The sequence below is a fragment of the Anarrhichthys ocellatus genome, unplaced genomic scaffold (genome assembly GCF_004355925.1).
Source record: "Anarrhichthys ocellatus isolate YVR2014 unplaced genomic scaffold, GSC_Weel_1.0 scaffold78, whole genome shotgun sequence".
In the NCBI taxonomy this organism is placed as follows: domain Eukaryota; kingdom Metazoa; phylum Chordata; class Actinopteri; order Perciformes; family Anarhichadidae; genus Anarrhichthys; species Anarrhichthys ocellatus.
In genome coordinates this window covers 1,320,086-1,336,804 of record NW_022280108.1, presented here as the reverse complement: position 1 = coordinate 1,336,804, position 16,719 = coordinate 1,320,086, and the positions used below count along the sequence as shown (strand labels likewise).

At 40.3% G+C, this 16,719-nt stretch overlaps 2 protein-coding genes across 3 annotated transcripts in view; both read right to left on the bottom strand.

The window, feature by feature from the left end:
- Positions 1 to 2,864: 2,864 nt before the first annotated feature.
- kcnj1b (potassium inwardly rectifying channel subfamily J member 1b) lies at positions 2,865 to 9,620 on the bottom strand. Of its 2 annotated transcripts, XM_031874100.1 has the most exons (3): positions 8,344 to 9,620; positions 5,836 to 6,990; positions 2,865 to 3,773 (listed from the first exon to the last, which is right to left on the bottom strand). In XM_031874100.1, exons 1-3 carry the CDS (start codon positions 8,358 to 8,360, stop codon positions 3,674 to 3,676), a joined length of 1,272 nt encoding a protein of 423 aa, XP_031729960.1. In that variant the 5' UTR covers positions 8,361 to 9,620; the 3' UTR covers positions 2,865 to 3,673. The 2 variants fall into 2 exon arrangements, with proteins under 2 accessions (XP_031729960.1, XP_031729961.1); XM_031874101.1 differs by lacking the exon at positions 2,865 to 3,773 and having other exon boundaries at positions 4,128 to 6,990.
- A 104-nt stretch (positions 9,621 to 9,724) lies between these two features.
- foxred1 (FAD-dependent oxidoreductase domain containing 1) overlaps positions 9,725 to 16,719 on the bottom strand; it is a 7,339-nt gene continuing 344 nt past the window's right edge. The window contains exons 2-10 of the mRNA XM_031874062.1: positions 16,463 to 16,602; positions 15,803 to 15,921; positions 15,605 to 15,699; positions 15,008 to 15,109; positions 14,724 to 14,800; positions 14,301 to 14,428; positions 13,310 to 13,439; positions 13,121 to 13,225; positions 9,725 to 12,466 (exon numbers count right to left, since the gene is read on the bottom strand). Coding sequence (XP_031729922.1) covers positions 12,212 to 12,466; positions 13,121 to 13,225; positions 13,310 to 13,439; positions 14,301 to 14,428; positions 14,724 to 14,800; positions 15,008 to 15,109; positions 15,605 to 15,699; positions 15,803 to 15,921; positions 16,463 to 16,602 — 1,151 coding nt within the window. The 3' untranslated portion in view covers positions 9,725 to 12,211. The remainder of the gene's footprint in view (positions 12,467 to 13,120; positions 13,226 to 13,309; positions 13,440 to 14,300; positions 14,429 to 14,723; positions 14,801 to 15,007; positions 15,110 to 15,604; positions 15,700 to 15,802; positions 15,922 to 16,462; positions 16,603 to 16,719) is intronic.

Genomic DNA, 16,719 nt, shown 5'->3' with positions numbered 1-16,719 from the left:
TGATGTATTAATATAAAAGCGGCACTTTAATGTTGCTGTTGCTCAAAGTGGAGCTAACTGGCAGCTATTTGCAAACACGTTAGCCGTAACATTAAAGGGCGCCAATATGTCAGTACTGTGTGTCTTTTAGCTTGTTTTGGGGGGTTTCTGCCCTTAATCAGCCAACAAAATGTCTCCACATTACTAAAATGAAATGAGAAGATAAAAGCTGCTTTGAACAGACGCCCTTCAGTCTTATTGGGAAATGGAGGAGGTGTGAGTGTTGGGAAAATTAAAGCCCAGCGGTAATTACACACCAGAAATAGGTCCTAAATGAAACGTAGCTCCATTAGCTCCACTGATTAATTAATTAATCATTTAAGAGTTAATTAAAAGGCAGCAGAGTTGCTCAGTGGTTGGCACTGTTACCTCCCAGCAGGTCCTATAATAGTCCTTTCTGAGTGGAAGTTACTACGGTTCGTCCCTCCGTCCAAAGCTTACCGGGGATTTGGAGATTTTAAATTGCCTGCAGCTTTGTGTGCATTCTTTCATCTTGTAATACAGTAAGTCAGAGGATGTGATTTCATGCTCATTTTTTTTTTATAACACATCTGCATTTGTTTGTCACCATGACGTGCTTTTAAATTAATTTTAAATGAACAATAGGGAAGTAACAGTCATTGTTTGGACTTCACATGAATCCACAGATGAAATGATAGAAATTAAAACTAGGGCTGCAACTCACGCTTATTTTCTGATGTTCTTGATCTTTAAAATGCCGGAAAATTGAAAATAATTGCCCATCGCAGTTGCTTAGTGCTGCAGCTGACGTCTTCAAGTTGCTTCAGTTTAAAAAAAACAAACTAATATGTTAAATTTACTGAGATAAAACAAATAAAATCAGCAAATATGAGAAGCTGGAGCCAGACTTTTGCAATGCAGTCTTGCATTTTTACTCGATTTATGACTGAGATGATGAATCAGATATTGAAACGTTGACGTTTTGTTTCAGCATTTAAAAGAACAATCTTTTACAACTAGAAAAGAAGTCTTTAATGGTCCTTTAATGGTGTCTATCATCGATTGGCTGTGAGTCATCTCTAAAGTGGGATATCAATACTTCAGGACATTAACACTTTTTGTCCACGAGGCCTCTGATGTGTGAAACATTATTGATCTGGAGGATGTGATCCTAAACGCTATAATGTAAAGAAAAAAATACTCTGACCTTAATGCATCATTTCTGGTGTTTAAATGAAGGCTGCTGGGAAAGTTCTTCTGCATGCTCAGCTTTACATACAGTAAGCAACCCACTAATATGATCATGTTGACATATTGAACACTTTCAGTGGGATAACTTCATGCTAGTGTGTGTGTGTGTGTGTGTGTGTGTGTGTGTGTGTGTGTGTGTCCTGCCAACATTCAATACATTCAAGTGACCTTAAACAACATGTTTACATGTGAAATGATTTCCATTTTGCTGCCTGTGTGGATCCAGGAGTTGTCAATAAAATAAATTTGCCATTCTGATTTGAGTTTGTTCTCCTGTTTGTCACTAAGTCAAGATGTTTGATCCATAATTTCTTCTGTGTTATTGGACAAGTGTGATCTCAGTGCACATACACAGAAATAGTCATACAGCTAAAAACAAGGAGCACCATATACGTATACCTACCGATATATACATACAGTATATATGTATGTATGTCGGTAAAAATTAGCTTGGATTGACTCAATGCTGGTCCCCGCTGCTACCATGGAGCCCACACTGTCACTAACTGCACTCCCTGAAAATTATCACATTTTTGGAAAAGTATAGAAGTGATTTCAGAGAGGAGCAGAGAGACAGGTCTACAAGATGTGTTTGAAGTTTATATCCTGGATGTCAAACAGATTTATCTGTGAAAACAGGTTAAAAAGATAAAGATAGAAGCTAAAGCTACAGATATCAGTGTAAAAGTCAACTATCACATCACCTGGAGATCAGAAGACAATGAAATTAAGGAACTCTGTTCCTGTATTCACTGTTACAATCATGAAAAAGCAAGTCAGTATACCTCCAGTAGCTAGCGTAGCATAGAAGTGCTAACGCTAGGTAACAGTGTGCTAATGTACTGTGCTAATATTAGCTCCACTGGTTTTTACCTATGTATGATTGGCCACTCAGATTGCCAACTGAGCTTCCTCGGAGCTAGCAATAGCAAACAAAAAGCATGCGACAGCTCAATAATGTGATAAATCATTAAATCAAAGGTCCATTTCTGACACCATGTCAGCCATGTTTGGGTTTGTGGCTTTAAAAAGACCATATTGTTGGTTGACAACTAACTTTAGTGGCCACTAAGACGTAAGAAGGACTGAAGCAGGACCACAGGGCATGCTGGGATACGGACAGTATGTACGACACATCCAATAGGTGGTGCTATAATCACCTGGTACCCTGCTGCAATCGGATTGGCTATTGCTCAAGTACCTTGGTCCTCATTGGCTCGCAGTTGGCAGACGTCCAAACATGGAGGCAGCAGAACGATAAGGTAAAAATGGGCAAAGATGGCTGACGTTACCCAAACTGACAGCACATAGAAACGTTAGGATGTAAAGAGCAAATTGAGGAGAGCAGGTAATTCATGTAAGTTAACTAAAATTAGCTGTAAAATCAATGTAGTGCAGTAAAAAGTACATTTTCTTGTGAAATAGAGGTATAAAGTAGCATAAAATACAATCAAACACTGTGTAGTTTTCTCCATTTGGATAGTAAATCTGTTGTATTTATATAATTTTGAGGTAACAGTTAACCTTGCATGTTCTTTACTTCAGTATTTCTTTCTTCTCCATAACAATTCAGAAGCAAATATTGTACATTTTACTCAACTATATTTATTTGATAACTTTAGTTACTTTGCAGATTCAAATCAATGACAGAAACTATCATTAATAAATACATTTTGATGTCATATTATAGATCAAAATAACATTGTATTGATCTCCTGAGGGGAATTCACAAACTACCCAGCATAAAGTATTTTAAATAATAGTGTTACATTAATGCATTAATAACAATAACAATACCAGTATACATTGTTCTGATGTAGTATGTCTACTAATTGTCACAGCTCTACATGATAAGATGTTTGTTAATTTAATCTATAGCAACTGAAGTAAACAGTGCAATATTTCCCTCTGAGACGTAGTGGAGTAGAAGTATTAAGTAGCAGATGATGGAAATACTCAAGTAAAATACAAGTACCTCAAATTTATACATAAGTACAGTACTTTGATAAATACTCAGTTGCTTTCCATCCCTGATCAGATACCAATGACATAAAACACAGAATTACTCCATCATTTGTCATTTCAGAGTGTTAAGGTATCAGATATTACATGTACTTGACTTGTACTTGTAGCAGAGTACTTCTACACTGTGCATATTGCTTTTTTTTTTACTTACGTAAAGGATGTGAGTACTTCTTCCTCCTCTCTGTATATTTTTCCTATATCTCCACCACATATTATCAGCGGCTCTGTCACATTTAAACACTGCATCTTCTCACTCAGCCCTTCCTTTTTTCTTTCTTCTTCTGTGCAGCTTCAGACTCGCTGTGCCAATCCCTCTCAACACTTTTCTTTTCATTGTTATGCAGATGAAGCCCAGTTAATCCAAACGGGATGAAAAGCTACTCCAGAGGAATCTGCCTCACTGACAGAAAAAAATGTCTTTAAATGAAAACTCCACCGCTGGATCACCTGCAGAGACGCACTCAGGGTCCATCACTCCAGCACGAAGCGGTGAGCGACTGTATCAGGTGATGTTTTGCAGGGTGTTCGGGGGGAAAAAAGTGTGAGCATCAAAAGTTTATATCCAACATCACAGAGCATATGAAAGAGAGTCTGCTGGTAGAACTGGGACAGCTTGAAAATACAAAAAAACATGTTTTATTGCAGCATTAATTGTTTATAATAATGTTTTTATGCTAATCGTGCTAAATCGTAGCAGCTCTCTGATGCTCTCTAGTGAGTTCTTATGGTATTTACATACCGTATGTTATATAACAGCAAAGAGAGATGGAGATTATTTATAAGAGATGTGACAAAAGCACGAGTGTTGTGATTGCAAGACACAAGGCTGATGCTGATCACTGCCTCGTATACTTAAATTCCCTTTAATTGATGCTGAAAATCATAACCAGCAGTGGTGGAAGAAGTACTCAGATCTTTTACTCTAATACAAATATAAATACAACAATGTGGAAACACTCTGTTAAAAGTAAAAGTCCATCAAATATACAAATACTGTATGTGGATTATAGTTATGGATGCGTTAAAAGTGTAAGCGTCACTAATGTTGCAGCTGGTAAACATGAAGCTAATCACAGCGACATTATATACTGCTGGGTAGCTTAATGCATAATGATACATCAGCATCTATCAGTTTATTTATAGGTTATTAATAATGTGAATCTGCAACGTCAAATAAATGTAGTGGAGTAAAAAAGGTACAAAGTTTGCCTCGAAACAGAGTAGAAGTACCTTAAACTGGAGATACCCAAGTAAAGTACAAATACCTGAAAATACTTCAGTACAGTACTTGACTCCATGACGAGTAAAAGTTCTGCATTCCAACTCCTCCTCAGGTACGAGTGCAGAAGTATGATCGTCAAAATGTACTTTTAAATATCAAAAGGTAAAAGTACTTGTTATGCAGTGTTTTTATATGTTAGATTATTAGGAATTAAGTATTTTAATGTTGTTCACCAAAGTTGAGCTCATTTTAGAAATGACTTTGTATTAGATCTACCCCCGACGGTAATTTTCATTGTCGATTAGTCTGTTGATTTCTGGGATTAATTGATTAATCGTTTGGTTTATTAAATGGTGAAAAATCCCTGTCAGAATTTCTCAAAGCTTGTCTCTTTACCGTGAAGAAGACTGCCACTTCAAAACATTGGTAAATTATTAAATGATTAAATATATATAATATAATCAGCCTTATAAAGTAGCATAAAATTGAATAACCGTACTGAAATAAAGTGAAAGTATCTCTAATTTCAAAGGCAAATCAGCACTTGAGTAAATGTACTTTCAACCAGTATTATTAATACCAGTATTAATCATATTCCTGCATATTCAGACAACATATTTAACGTGTAGAATACCAAAAACACACATTAAGAACACACAAAAATGTGAAAAAAGGGGTTTATTCCTACTAAGGTTGTTATTTTCCCTGAGAAGAAGTTTCAGTGTTACAACAGTATGATGGACAAAAATGTAGACTGGTCACAGTTAAAATAATCTCATTTATTCAGCAGCTATGTCCACAGTTTGCTAACTATGAAGGCTTACAGTTAGTGCTTTAGTTGGACTAATGAGAGAACTCCAAAGGCCTGTCCTACTTCTTATTTCCTTCCACAGACTTTATAGCACACAGTTCTTATTATAACGGGCTCAGGCATTAATCTCCTCAAGAAGTACCCACTGTGCCATCCAGTATTTTACCCCTTTCAGTTTTTTGATGTGTCAAAACTTCAATCCCTCTTTTTTTCTACCCCCCCCCCCTCCTCTTCCACACGTTACCTAGACAAAGTCACATGTCCCAAAGGTGCTTTGATTGTAATGAGCTGCTGAGCAAAGAGCTTAACTCTCGCTCATGTCTGAGTTTTTATCCACACTTTGACTGTTTCTGCTGTTCGAGGCAAAAAAAAAAAACTAGATTAACTCAAATATTCACTGGAGGAAGCAGATATTCTCTCCTCGTCAAGAGAGTCTGACTGAACAGTGAAACTTTGCTTCAAAGGGAAGTGGCTTTTTCACACTTTATTCCTCACTTCCTGATTCACGAGGGTTTGCAACACTCACATCTTGGTGATGTCCACGGAGTCGTGAATGTCGATCACCTGGAAGCCCAAGTTGTCGATCCCCGACTTCTGCTGCTGGTTGTGGTTTTCTCCGTCCTGGCTGCTGTTGTGGTTTCTCTGGTCGGCGTCCGTCTCGAAGCAGCTGACGCAGTGCGGCGTGGTGACCCGGACGCTTTTGGAAAAGTTCGAGAAGTCCACGCGGTACTTCCCTGTCTTGGTGCGGGAGATGATGGGCAGGAAACTGTACCCCCACTGGATCTCCTGGGGGACGTAGGAGGTTCGGACCTGACAGGAGGAGCTGGTGGACTCGGCCGTGCCGTCCAAAAACACCACCAACTCAAAGTCCTGGTGGGGAAGAGAGTCCGCCGACAGCTCGTAGAACGGACTCGATCTGTTGATCACGTGGTAGAGGGTCATCGGGCAAACGAAGAACAAGTTGTCCTTTCCGGCGTCGACCACAAAGTCGATGTCCACCTGGTCCAGAATGATGGTGTCTCCATCCGGTGTGGTCATTGTCCTGAGCAGCTTGCCGTAGATCTGGCTGCCGATCAACAAGGTCTTCCGAAGGTTCGCCACTCTGATCAGGAGACACAGGCTTCCTTTCTTCAAGCAGATGACGGCCGTGTCGCTGAAGGTGACGGTCTTCGCCCTGTTTTTGGGCAAGGAGATCTTGGCCAAGATGACGCCGCACATGAAGCAGTTGATGAAGACGCCGATCAGCGATTGGACGATGATCAGAGCCACGGTGCCGGCGCAGTGGCCCGTCAGCGCCCTGCCACCGTACCCGATGGTGGTCTGGGTCTCCAGGGAGTAGAGGAACGCCGTCGTGAGGCCGTTGACGTTGTCTATACACTGGACGTGTCCGTCGGTTCGGTTCTGGCCCGTCAGGTCCCCGTTGCTCTTGGCGATCCAGTACCACAGCAGGCTGAAAATGAACCAGCTGCCCGTGAACGAGGCCACGAACAGGAGGAGGACGAAGCGCCAGCGGATCTCCACGAACGTGGTCCACAGGTCCACCATGTACGCCAGGTGGTTGCTGTATTCGATGTTGCCGAACTCGATGTTGCAGCGCCCTTCTTTGCTGACCAGGCGAGCTTTGCGGCTTCGGTGTCCGGCCGGCTGGATGTGACCCTGGAGCACCTGGAACATCCTGGAGCTGGAGAGAACCGTAGATTAGTACCGATGTGTATCAGTCAAAGTCAAGTCCATGTTCCCAAAATCTCAAACTGACCTCAAAGGGCTTCACAATCTGTGCAGCATAAGACGAAGTTAGACTTAAGTCTTAATCAGGAAAAACCCTTTAGCTTGGAAAGAAACCAACAGAGCAGCTAACTGAGCCTAGCATGTTATATAAAAAACATTGATTGTTCAATTCACAAATTTGTTTCTACTTACTGTAAAGGATAAGTCTGTGATATTCTATATTTTTCATATTGTCAAAAAAAATCCAACAATTAATTTATTTAAACTAACAACTATTGTCTGTATAGCTGAAACCTTATATATCTTATTATTCTGTGTCTCAGAGCTCCAAACACATCACGCTGCTGTAAACACTCACTGGAGCATCAAATGTGTATACATCCGCCGCTGAAAATAGTCCCCAACAAATGCACTATTTACTCACGTTTGATTAAAAACTACAGTTATAAATTACTGAGCCTTTAAAAAAAAAAATAGAACTTTATATTTGTGACCTATTTTTTATAGATTTACTTCATCATGTGGCAGAACTAACACAGTGTTGGTTTTGGCTGTTTCATGGGATTTGTTGACAATAACAAAAATAAAGAATATTTATCATTTATCCTGAACGCGAACAATGTATCTCACTGTCAATAACTGTCTCTGATAGAGAGCAAACAGTGACTTAAAGACATTAATTCCCCTTATTGGTCATTAGATTAGTACGGGCCTACAACAGAATAATGCAAGTTATTGTTATTTTCCCCGTTTGTACTGTTTGAACCACGTGGTTCACTTTGAGTCTTACATAACAGACTCAAGATTTACATTTCAGAGAACTTGTTCCCTTGAAAAGAAAAAATGGTGCTAGTTTTTTTTGTAATAAAACGTTTTAGTTTATAAGAATAATCTTAATCATTTTTTTTAACAGTATTGTTCTCATTAATTCCTCATGTTGGTGTTGGACGAACAAGGAGAACTACTTGTGCCATTGTTGTTGTTTTTTCCAGCTATTAAGCCTTTAATGAGGGCTTAAAAGTACTGTTTTTGGATTCCTTCAGTTGTTTGTATAAAGCCACTGTTGAATATTCTGCTAGAGAACGTTTACAATCACATATAAAGTTATGAAAATGTTGAAGTAACTTTCCTCTCAGCAGCTGAACTCCTCTGGTAAAAACAACCCTGTATGTGTTGGATATGAGACTCATTTGGGTTGTTAGAGAAGTTAATAGCACTCTTTGACAAGATCTGGACAGAAAGTCTAAAACAAGTAAATAAATTCATCCACAATCAGTTCAAAGAAGCAGAGAAAAGTTCAACGTACCTGCTACGGGAGACCATGGGCCCAGAGTGCTCACTGGATCTCCGCTGGAACTTCAGACTTTCTCCCAGCGAGCGGCCACGGAGGCGTTGGAAAGATTTTAATCCACAGTGAAATTTCCTAATCCCAGCCACATGCCACCATGTACACTGGCTTCACACAGACAGCGGAGCCAGCTGGGGAGGCTCCCGCCAGGCGTCGCTTCACGGTGGCTCCCTTCATCACTCAAGCAGTCACCACAAAAAGAAGTCTTAACGATAGTACCGGTGACTTCGGCTGTAAATGTCTCTCCAACGTGGGGAGAGGAACATGCAGCCCTCGGTGCTTTTGTGTGGCAGGAGGTGCATCCATTGAAGGGGCCTTTCGTGGCCGGTGCAGCACCCATGCTGCTTTTGTTTTCAGCCCTGAGAACATTTGGGATTTGCGTCGGGCCTCACAAAGAAATCCCTCAATTGCGTTTCCCCTGGTTCCCCCCACCCACCCACCACCGCATTCGAACCCACAGGGCCGCCTCACATTTGCATCTAAATGAAGAGCTGCAGGGACAAAATGTCTTCGCCATATTCTCCTGGCTACAGAAGGCAGCATATTTCCATGATGCGTTATGATATAAGAGGGTTTGAATTGATACGACGCCCCTCAGCGATGGACACAGATGCCGTTAACTGGATGTAAATGAAGGGAGCAGGAGATGGATGAAGATGCACTCAGTGTTTCTGATGTATTAATTCATCTGCAGAGAACCCGCAAGACTTTTACAGGCCTCTGTACTAACTTTGTTAGTATTAGACCATAAAGAGCAAAATTAAAAACAAAGCATTAAGAATATTAAAAATGAGAGAATTAGACAAACATGCTGCCGACTCATTCAAGGAAAAGTCCAACATTTTGGGAAATAATCCCATTTGCTCTCTTGTTGAGAGTTAGATGTAACATCTGTACGCTCAATATGGAGCTAACTCAACTTAGCACAAATACTGTAAACATGGGGAAACAGCTTAGCTCTGACCAAAGATCCCCTCTAAAGCTCACAGATTAACTTGTTCTATGTTAATTCGTAGTGTGAAAAAGTTCATATTTGTTGTTGATGTAGGACGGGGTTTATGTGCAGGACTGGATTTCTTGGTTGGGACCAGTTGAAGTTTACGGAGAGTCCAGGAAGTTACACTTCATGTTGATTTCCTGTTGTTTTCTAACCCTCCACGTGCACTATGGAGTCGCTTGCTGGTAATGAGTGACTCAACCCTCTTGTCCAAGAAAGCTCCTTACTTCTATAGATATTCAACAAATTAACCCAGTGCTGGTAACGTCACAGGGACAGTTTGATCATCACAAAGATAGATCCATAAACTGATGTTATTAATGGGAATGATTTGGTGCAGTATGAGCGGATATTAAGCTTTTTATTGTCTAGTTCATGGAAACATAATCCACTTCAGTACCAACACTTCTCGTTTTTTTTCCAGTGACTCCTCTGCATGTGTCGCTCTCTTTGCAGGTGTGCTGCATTTTGCTGCAGGAAGTTAACATGTGGAGGTTGCTGGTGTCACTATGAGGGGGGGGGGGGGGGGGGTTGTTCTTTAGTTGCATGAGAAAACCACAACACAGTTTGCACCATCAAGCTCTACAGACCACACAAAATGGTTCCACCAAACAGACATTCCCCTCTAGAGGTCAAATTATCCAATAATTCACAATAAAGCAAAGATGAAAGAAATTAACACAAATCAGACCCGTCAGATTTATCTCGTGAGGGACCCGCAGAACTAAACTAGCTAACTGTACATAAAGCAGCAAAAACTACCTCAAGCAGCTACAGCAATAAAATAACAAAGCTTCTGCATTCATGTTTTCCGTATTAAAGGAACATTGCTGGGTCAGTTACTGGTCCCGAACAAAGACATGAAACCACGTAAAACTATGATTTTAGCACGGATTAAACAAGAACACAGGTGGTAATTAATGAGCTTTAGAGGAGATGGGTTGCAGGTTCAGGTTCAGGTGCTTTGGACAGAGCCAGGCTGTTTCCAGCCTTTGTGCTAAGCTAAGCTAACGGTTCTGCTGAATAACTTCATATTTACCATAAAAAATGAGCGTCCTTTAATAATGTCATATATATTCGTGTAACACTCCCAGGATCCAGATTTCTGCAGAACACATTTGACTTTTGATACCTTTAGTTTGCTGACAGTAGCTTCTTTACTTTCACTTAAATTGGGTTTCGAATGCAGGACCTTTACTTGTGATTACAAGCATGTTCAGTAAAGTTTAGTTAAAGTAAAGGGACAAGAAGTCTGGAAACAAAACCATCCAAGTTTTTTCATTCTCAAAGTAAATAAACACCAATACGTAGTACCGATCTGAGACATTTCTACTTCTATCAGGTCATCATTCAAAGCTCTATAGAAAGTATTACTCTTTACACAACATACTCGAATAATCTAAATACTAAGAAATGAGCTGTTATTGTTGATCCTGAGAGCAGTGAAACGTTTAATGTGCCACATGAGACACATTAATATGTGAGGAGTATTAAACTGGGCTATATTAACGAAGCTTTCAAAGTTAACATTGGGTGAATAACCTGTTAGACCAACCGACACCATGATTTAATATGCATACCATTAACGCAGCGTTCATCCCGTCTTTAAAAATCATTAATAATTTAAGTGTATCAGGGTCTTGAATTAGGTGCTTTTTATTAATCATGTTCCTCAAAAACATATTTTCTCTTTAGTTTGGAGTTTGAAATTGAAAAACCTTGAAGGTTTTTAAAAAGGTACTTTATTTTATTGAGGCCCTGATCCCTTCTCTCTCTCCCTCGTTAATTAAAATTGAGCTGAAACAGTTTGACGATGGTCCTCGTGTTATTAGAATCCCACAGAAATGTCTCCATCTGGTGCACAACGTCTCACACAACAACAGAATACATCTATTGTACGTTTTGAGGTACTTGTACTATTTCAATTTTCTGTTACTGCTCGGAGGGAGGTATTGTATTTTTTACTGCACTACATTGATTTGATCCATTTACATTTTTACAGATTAATGCAAAATATATAAAAGTCAACTCGTACATTCAGATGTTTTGCATTATTATTACAGATTCAGCTCCCCGTCAGCATATAGTGATGCTTACACATTAAATCTATTAAATAATATAACATCTATTACTCTAAAATAGGCCAATCTGCATAAAATCTATTTTTTGTCTTTCCTTCAAGTTCATCGTTTTTTTTGTCTGTTCAATCAATTTGAACATTTGACGGGTTCATCAAACATCAAACAGTCAAAAAACGTAATTTCTTCGCCTGTATGAATGCGAGATGACGCACATGGACGGTCGTCTGGTTGTGACTGTACCAGCGGTATTTAAATATCACTAATGCAACACATATATAAAATATATATATGTACATTTTGCTGTCCCTATTTTTTTATAAGAATTTCTCACAATGGGAACTCGTTACTGTGGAGCCCAGATACTAATACTTTGTTACAAGTAAAAGTCCTGCATTCAGAGTATTTCTACACTGTTATTGCTCCTTTCACTAGAAAGATCGGAGTACTTCTTCCTCCGCTGACTGTCGATAGGAGACAGGAAGTCTTTGGTGTCAAAGTGGGTTATGTTGTCCCAGTCCAACCCCCCAGACCCGCTCCCTCTGAGGCTCTGACAGAATGTCACACCTCCTCTCCACTTCGTATTTTCTGAAAAGTTAGTGTTTTTTTCCACCAGATCTGAGTTATTAACCTGGTGAGTTCAAACCCATTCATCACTGATAGGACTTATGTTCACAACTATAAAGATGGAGACCAAAGTTGTGAGACTTGTGGCATTAGCAGCGTGAAGGCGTCCAGGTCCCGGCCTCCTCTACACGATGTTCCGCTCCAGCATCGGCTCCTGGGCCAGAACGCGCCGGAAGCCGAGGCCGCTCAGGTTCAGCGTGGTGAAGTCTCCGTCCAGGATCAACTCGGCCACCGACCGACCCACCGCGGGGGAGTGCTGCAGGCCGTGGCCGCTGAAGCCGGTGGCAAAGTACATGTTGTTGATGAGCGGGTGCATCCCGATGATGCCGTTCTGGTCCAAGGTGTTGTAGTCGTAGAAACCGGCCCACGCACTCGTCACCTGAGGGACGGAACGAGAGAAGAAGAGCTTAAGACACTTTAATCCGGATGATTGTTAAAACGGTCCTCAAATTAAACAGACACCAAATCCTTATTTTGTGATTGCGACGTTGCATAAAAAGATGAATACTGTTTAACACCTGTGTGATCGTATATATCTATATTTTAAATCAGTGATTAGAGAGAAAAATAGACGTTAGAAGGTTTGTTTCTTAACTTTGCTGCCAAACATTCGACTGAGCAGCTAGAGAGACACATGGGTAACGTTCTCACTCACCAAGCTGCTGCCGTTTAAATACAATTATGACTTTATTATTGAGACGTTTTCTGATAAAAATCAAGGTGATGTGCACACTGTTTCCTCTAGAAACGCACACATCAAGGAGAAGTTTACAGGTTCAAACATTTGTTTTGTAGCTTAGTGACAACAGAGGGCTGAAAGTTATAAAAAAAGATCATTTATTTAATTTAATTGGCTAAATGATGTGATCAAACTCTAAAAGTTATCTGCAAAGGTTTAGGCTTTGGGCAAGCTGAACAAACAATAAAATCCATAAAATAACTAATGATGAGAGTAATTAGATGAAGTGGACTAGCATAAGTATAGAACGATTGCCGAATAAAACCTCTTTTATATATCGACGTATAAACCTACCTTCAGCTTCTCGAAGGCTGGAACACGAGAGGCCAATCTGGGCCAGACCTTGTCCTCAAAAAACTGGTGGTCCACCTCCAGGTTACTGGTGTCTGGCTCCTCCCCCTGAGGAGGAAAACAAAATAAATATTCTATTAATTCTTTATCACAAAATAGGAGAAAAAGAAACAGCTCAGAAGAATAACAAACCTCCTCTGGCGACATGCCGGTGATGTAGTTCCCTCCTAAGCCTTCTCTCCTGAAGTACACTCCAGAGTAATCAACCAGGAAGGGCGTGTCCAGACCTGGACCGTCAGGACAGTGGACCACATACACATACCTGAAGAAGAAGAGATATCTTACATTCAGTATATTCCCGTGTCCTTTCCCGTCATTAAAGCATTGGTTTTTCACACCGACATTCAGTTGATTTCTGGCATGAAACGTTTAAAATTAAAGCTTTTCATTCGCCTGAGTGGAAACGCTCCAACTAAAGCATTCGTATCGGCCGAGAGCCTCTCAAGGCAGCATGGAGGAGGATTTAGTGAAGGTCTCACAGAGACGCTGAAGCCAGTTTAGAGAAAATAAGGACACTTTATATAAATACTGTACTTTACTGACATGTATTCTTATGATCTACGCCTCTCCTGTCGTCCTCGGTTCAATTAAAATCACTTATGTACGCTCTCTTCAAAGACACAAAGACTCTCTTGACAAACAGTGATTTTACTGATCTACAGCTGCCTCCATCAGTTAGTGTTATTGTGTGACTTTGATGTTTTAAATGGTTAGTTTGGATTCTAATAATAATAATAATAATAATAATAATAATAATAATAATAATAAAACACCCTGCAGGCGAGTTATTTACAAGTGTGGCCGTTCAGAAAGACTATTAATCACTTGTTTTCCCCGACGTGTTTGAACACGTCGTATAAACCTTTTTTCTTTGCTTTGAGAGTGTTTACATCCATTTTGGGTGAGCAGTGAAGGACTTTAACGCCACAGTTCTTACCCTCTGTGTTTAAAAAGAGCTACAATTGTTGTGAAATCCACAAATTAAAGCTGAAAGTCGGCACTATAACGTCAGAATGCTAAAGAGCTGCACTCTAAGAGGCGCTTTCAAAGAAAACTAGACATTTTGACAGCAATTAGGTCGAAAAAGAAGAAGGAAAATAAGCCACTTGAAGTCACCGGCGACCTTTTGCGCGGCTCCACGGGCAGAGGGATTCCCAGCATCTCTGGCAGCCGAGCAGAAGAGGCTCCCGCTGCATTCACCACAATGGCACATTCCACCGGCTGGTACTCCAGACTGTTGGGCATCTGCACCTGCTCAACACGGGACATCCCATCATGAACAACGCTGCGCTGCTGCTATGGTGCTGCCTCAGTATTTAAAGACACATCGACTACATTAACCCGACAAAAAGTCATTCACCTACAAGAGGCAGCATCTTTTTCAGTTTTAAGATATTCATTTGCAATATTCAGAAAGACGTTTTTAATTCTATGTTGGATTTAAATCTATCTCGGCCTTTTCAACAACAACAACAACAACAACAAAGAAGATTCTCGGCTCATACAACTAGACAGGTTGATTGACAGCTACGTGATGCTCACTCACTTTGACAGATCCGATCCTCCTGAGATCCATTTCATCACCGTCAGCAGATAAAATCCGGCTGGTTGTGTATTTTAAATCTGAGGAAGGAATAGAAACATTCACACAGACATAAAGGAAAACATCGTAATGAGACTACAGATGGAATTTATTTCGTTTTTTTGCACAATTTCAATGTAAAAACGTAACTTTTAACTGTGAACTTAAAACGAAGAATGAGGTTTGAAATAATCAGATTTACTGTACATCGGGATGTTTTTGGGGTCAGGAGAACCACAGTAACAAACCTGTGACTTCTCCACAGCACTGGATGACCCCCATGGAGAGGGCCTTCCTCCTGAAGGCGTTCAGCAGAGTCCAGGGGTCGAACCAGCCCTCGTTCTCCAAGCCTGCAAGTCAGGACGCAGGGGTAAGAAACGTTACGCTGATGCGCGCACACACGCACGCACGCACGCACACACTTCTTCATGAATTCACTAGAATCATAAAGTGTAAATGAGTAACTACATTGAGGAATCACAAACAGTCGAACTCGGAAGCAAAGAGCAAAATGCACAGATATGTTGTGACTGCACGGCTTATTTCTCGTCTCACGTGTTCAGGAACATATTTTAGTTCACTGATCGGCTGTAAAATGAGAAAGTTTGTGTTCACAGCTTTTCCAAAAGATATAACCAAAATACTCCGGTCCATAAACTCCCTTTTGAACGTTGATATAATCTTGAACACGACTTTTTGGGAGTTCCTCTGTTACATTATTATCTTAGTAAATCTGACCCTCATCAGCTGAGTGTTGCTCAAGAAGATGTTACATCACGAACACTTTGAACTGTTACGACATTAAGGAGTGATTAAATATCAGCCCGTGTGTCATCTGCTCTCACCGTGTGAAGCGAGCACCACCCCGTCTGTGTTCATCCACGGAAACTTCTCCTTCAGTTGTGTCGGAGAGAGGAGGGACACTTTGGCTCCGGCGTTCCTACAATCACAAAGTGAGGTCGTTTAATTGAAGAATAATAATCCCTGAAGTCAAAATGTCCAAATACAATCTCTGAATGGAGAGTCTCCGTTAGATGAAACACCTCTGGGTGCTGTAGTTCTCCTCCATGATGTGAGCCACCTCCTCACTGGCCAGAAACAGGTATCCTGACTGGTTGAACTGGAGGTCCACCGGGTCTTCATTCAGCACGCCGAGGTGTTCCTGAGACGACGCAGAAGGGTCATTTATCTACTCACAATACGTTACAAAACATACAGTAGATACAAACAGATGCACGTCACGCTGCTGTCAATGGGTTTTAGAATATTATTGCCTTTTTTTTTTTTTTTTACATTATTTTACTCAATTTATTGTATTTAACTTGCAAGATTGTATTAAGTTTTATTATTTTATTTCTCACTTTTTTTTGTATTTAAGTTTAAACATTTTATTCTAACTAACTTCTTCTATTTTGTTGTCATTGTATTTACCACTCATAACATTGTATTTAAGATATATCAATGTTTCTGTTAGTTTATTAATCTAGTTTCTATTTCACATGTTTTACTACTTTTTCTGTTATTAAGTTTTGAAATTAAATTCTATTCTTTTTCTATTTCATGACACTCTTATCATTTGTCTCAAACTGTTAAATAGTTTTTGTCTTTTCTATTGTTTTCACTGTATTAACGAGACTGTGACGTTTAATGATTTAAAGACCCGTCATGGTGGAGCTGAGACACAAACATCAGACGTGACCCACATTGATGTTCCTCATGAAGTCTGCGGAGGCCAGAGAGAGGTGGATGTTCTCGGGCAGAGAGAACTGCTGTCGGATCCCTCCAGCAGACAGAACTGTGGAGGCCTGGGAGTACTGGGGAGAACCAGGAAGAAAGCAGTTAATGAAGGGTTATGTAGAAGAAGAAGAGGTCTGCTGCATGCATGTAGAAGAAGAAGAGGTCTGCTGCATGCATGTAGAAGAAGAAGAGGTCTGCTGCATGCATGTAGAAGAAGAAGAGG